Genomic DNA, 4156 nt, shown 5'->3' with positions numbered 1-4156 from the left:
AGATCTTGGTGCTGAGAAAAGAAGAGATGACTCACTTGGAAAGAAGCTGGAAAGCGGAACGGAGAATGGTAAGCATGTCAAAGAGCAAGCACCAGAGATTTCCCACGAGCCCATTCTGGTCAGCCCGAAAGACGTTAAGTCAAATGACAAACCCGTGGTGATGAATCAAGTCGCTCTTACTGTGGGGAGTGATTCTTCCATGGAAGACGGTTTTTTTCAGAAGCTAAAAAGACTATGGTATGGTTCATCTGAGATGGAATCAGAGCATCTCCTAGGAAGTAAAAGTGTTTCTGGAAGTGGAGACAAAGACAAAGGGGATAAGGACTTAAAGTCATCAAGTCAGGGAAGTGATTCCATGTCTCAAATCTCACCTCCTTTCGTTGCTGAGTCTGTGGAGGAGGTAAAAGTAGGAACTGATGAAGTAGGCAGTAAAGATAACGATGCAAGTCCAGGCTTTTTAGGTCGCCTTTTCAAGAGTTTCAAGTTTTGGGGAGAGAGCCCGATGTCTAGCAAAGATTCTACTGGGAATCAGGAGCTGGTCAATGTTGAGTCTCAAGTACACGACATGTTTGCGAAAGAGTCTTTCTGGAGTGATGTTGAATCTTTCATTAATTCTCCAAGAGGCTTTGCTATAGTATCTCACTCAAGGACAAGGTGCTTACAATCTGTCAATCTCTTCCTCCTGATTCGGCAGGATATTGAATTAGATATTGATTATTGTGTATATTTAACTTAGGTTTAGTACGACTACAGTTTGTTCCTGGATTAGCCTTTCATTAATGCTGTGTATTATTTCTTAACCTGGTCAGGGAGGTGATGGCTAAAAATCTGCAGGAGGAAGGGCCTTCGTGTCTCAGACAGCTTGATGAGTCAAGCATGCTTCATTTAGTTACCTTATTAATATCACATAAGAAACTGATTGAAGAAGACCCCTCTTCTTCCCTACCATTCAGAATCATCAAAGGATCTACCCCTGGCCACCGTCATGCTTCAAACGGTTTGAGCTCAATATTCTCGGATATTTCAAAATCACAGCCGCAGAAACAAGATGGTGCGAAAAGAGGCAAGAACGTTGCTCATGCTGGGGTTTCTGTTGGTTCTATGGACCAAAAGCAGCTGGAAAGATACAAAAGTAATGCAGTTGCGGATTGTCAGAAGCTGTTAAAGAAGATAACAGTGGAAAAGCCTGAAGGGTATAACCTGATTCGTTTCAGGAAAGACTTCTTAGAGGAATACGGGTACCATTTAGCTGTTGACAAGCTCGGTCATGAAAGCCTACAGTCTTTGATTCAAGTAATGCCTGGAGTGAGAATAACATCTGGATACATTCTTCCTTCAGCTCCTTCACCAAATGCCAAGTCAAAAGAAGATCATTCGGACTTTTTATTCGAAGAACTCGGTCCAGTTTCTGACGCAACAACCAACCACCTGACGAACAAAAAGCTTCCAGTGTATGAACCATCACTCTCAGATGATGAAGAAGACTCTGGTTCAGAGAAAGATAACCAGGAGAAGAAGAAACAAGAGATGATGAATAGAGAAGGTAAAGAGAGCTCGTTATTGCAAATCCTGGATTCTTATTACACAAACAAAGATGAGGAATTTAAGAAGGAGAAATCAGAGGAGAGAAAGCTTGTAAGCAGCAGTAGAAAGCAAAAGCCTCCAAAGACATATTCTTTTGTTAAAGATTCAGAAGTCTAGCGAGTCAGAGAGCATTGTAGTTAAGGAATCTCCCCAGAAAAAAAATGAGTTGTAATTAGTAGAAGCATGTTTTAGGTTTGGTCTATGGTAAACGGAATCCGGTTGAGTCGAAATAAAATCAGATTGGTTCAAACTCTCAAAATTACAGTTTAGTAGCAGATCGCATTGCATAAATTTGTTGATTAGATTTTTGTTTTGGTGATTTTCTTTATTAAATATGGCAATGGCATGGTTACTTAATTAATACAATGTTAAGGTATAAAGCATGGAATGAGAAAAGGAGAAAAGAAAATGTATAAAGCATAGAGCTTATTTAAACTTCATCATTCGATAAAGCGATGATGACATGCTTTTTGGTTATAAGTTAGGTATTAAACAGTTACATATAAAAAATCTATAATAGTTTATTGTTGACTGCTAAAGTTCTTTGAAACTAAAATGAAAAATTTGGTGGAGGTTTCAACTTTCAATTTTGTACCAATTTTTACTAATTCTTTTCAAGGTTCAAGTTNTTTTTTTTTTTTTTTTTTTTTCTGAAAGATGTAGTTAAGTTTTAAGTAAACTAGGTTTTGAATCCACTTTATTTGATATATTTTGACAAAAATTATATATGATTGATTACGGTAATAGAATATTATCTCATAAAAAAATTAAAATTATTACTAAGGACAAAATTAAATTTCAGATACACAATTTTTTAAAATATAAAAATCAGTTGTGTTATAAAATAAAATCTGATAAAAAATCATAAATTTAACTTGATGTCTAGGCGAGGCAAATCAAACTGATGACCTCACATATCCTAAATCATTTTCTTTGACAACCAGAAAAACGAAACAATTTTATAATCATGAATTTAACTCGTTTTCATATTTAATTGATCGCTACCACCTATGTTTTCGTGTTTTTTATTCAATGTTTTCTTATTTTTCATATTCTTTCTTGTCATTTTCATTGTCAAATTTTGTATTGTCATCGTAACTTTTACCGTTTGATTCTTCGTTATACTCTTTTTCTTCTTCTTCCTCGTCAACTTCTTCACATTCTTCCACTGAAAAACCCTTTTTTAGACTACCACACAACTTGTTAACCCATCAAACTCCAAGAACAAAATCATTTCTTTTCTCATAAAATTTGTGAAATTCACGATTACCAGCATAGTCAACACATGCACCCAATTATTGACAATTTTATCCATATACTTATTTGGTTTTAGATCCACGCGTTTAGAAACTTCTCAAACCAAAATTCTTACTTGGTTTATAATATTTTAAATACATAATAAAATATACTAATAATTATTTATTTAATATGAATCATATGATATATAGAAATATGAGTACACTATAAGAACATATTAATTATAAATAAATAATATCAATTATATTATATCATCAAATAATATCAACCGTATCATATTATCAACTAACTGTAATCGTATATAACAGTAACCGCTTGAACCGTAACCGTATTTAAACGTAACCATTTAACCATTTGTTAAACGGTTCTGGTTAAGGTTATAAAAATTTCTAACCATAACCGATTGTTATTAAACCTTAACCGTGACAATCGTAACTCTGGTCATGCCTATGTATAGCTAATAAAGCATGTGTGTTTGTCGTCCATCTTTCTTCTTTAAACCTCAAAATTTGACTCAAATAACAAATTAAGGTCTTGCGATGTCAATCCTTTTTCCTTAGACTCAAAAATAAAAAATCAATGAAAGAATATCAACTCATCTCTAAAATCATACACAAAAATATGTTTTACAGCTCATAAGAAATAAAAAGCACAAATGTAAATAAATAAGATAATTTATGTTTTGCATCAATATTTACAATATTTTAAACTTTTAAAAGCTTTCTAAATATAAAATTTGAACCTTTTAAAATTTTTCAATATTTATAATATTTAAACTTTTAAAATTTAAAACTTATAATATTTAAAAAAAAATAAAAGCTAAGAACTTTTAAAAGTTTCAATATTTATAATATTTAAACTTTTAAATTTTTTAAATATTATAATATTTTTTTGAAACTGTTTAAAATTTTAATTTGATCAAATAAAAAACCATATCAAACCAAATAAAACTTTTGAACTTGGATGCATGATAAATCAAGCTTTCCTGCTCATTCGTTGTTGGAAGCATATTAATCTTATTTATACTGGTTCTGAACCATTGTCTAAATAATTTCTAGCCAATGTGAGATATTGTGCTTAGTTCTTTGATTTCCATAAATTTAAAATTTTTTTTTTTCTAAAAAATTCTGTAAATTTAAAAAATGTTAATGAATGACATGTCAAATCATGATGTTGTTTAAAATAACTCTTAATATAGAAAATCTTGAAAATTGTATAAAATGTTAATAAGTGATATGTCAAATTTCTATTGGTTGTTTAAAATCCTATATGGACGGTCTTAAGAGCTTATAGCTCCTACTTTTTATTAGTATAG

The 4156-nt window shown here is 31.9% G+C and overlaps 1 protein-coding gene across 1 annotated transcript in view; it reads left to right on the top strand.

Annotated features, from left to right (window-relative positions):
- LOC104708131 overlaps nucleotides 1-1950 on the top strand; it is a 3661-nt gene extending 1711 nt beyond the window's left edge. The window contains exons 2-3 of the mRNA XM_019228892.1: nucleotides 9-654; nucleotides 810-1950. Coding sequence (XP_019084437.1) covers nucleotides 9-654; nucleotides 810-1701 — 1538 coding nt within the window. The 3' untranslated portion in view covers nucleotides 1702-1950. The remainder of the gene's footprint in view (nucleotides 1-8; nucleotides 655-809) is intronic.

This window comes from Camelina sativa, chromosome 8, assembly GCF_000633955.1.
Source record: "Camelina sativa cultivar DH55 chromosome 8, Cs, whole genome shotgun sequence".
Classification (NCBI taxonomy): Eukaryota; Viridiplantae; Streptophyta; class Magnoliopsida; order Brassicales; family Brassicaceae; genus Camelina; species Camelina sativa.
The sequence above is the reverse complement of the archived record's forward strand: the minus strand, read 5'-3'. Positions and strand labels throughout refer to the sequence as shown.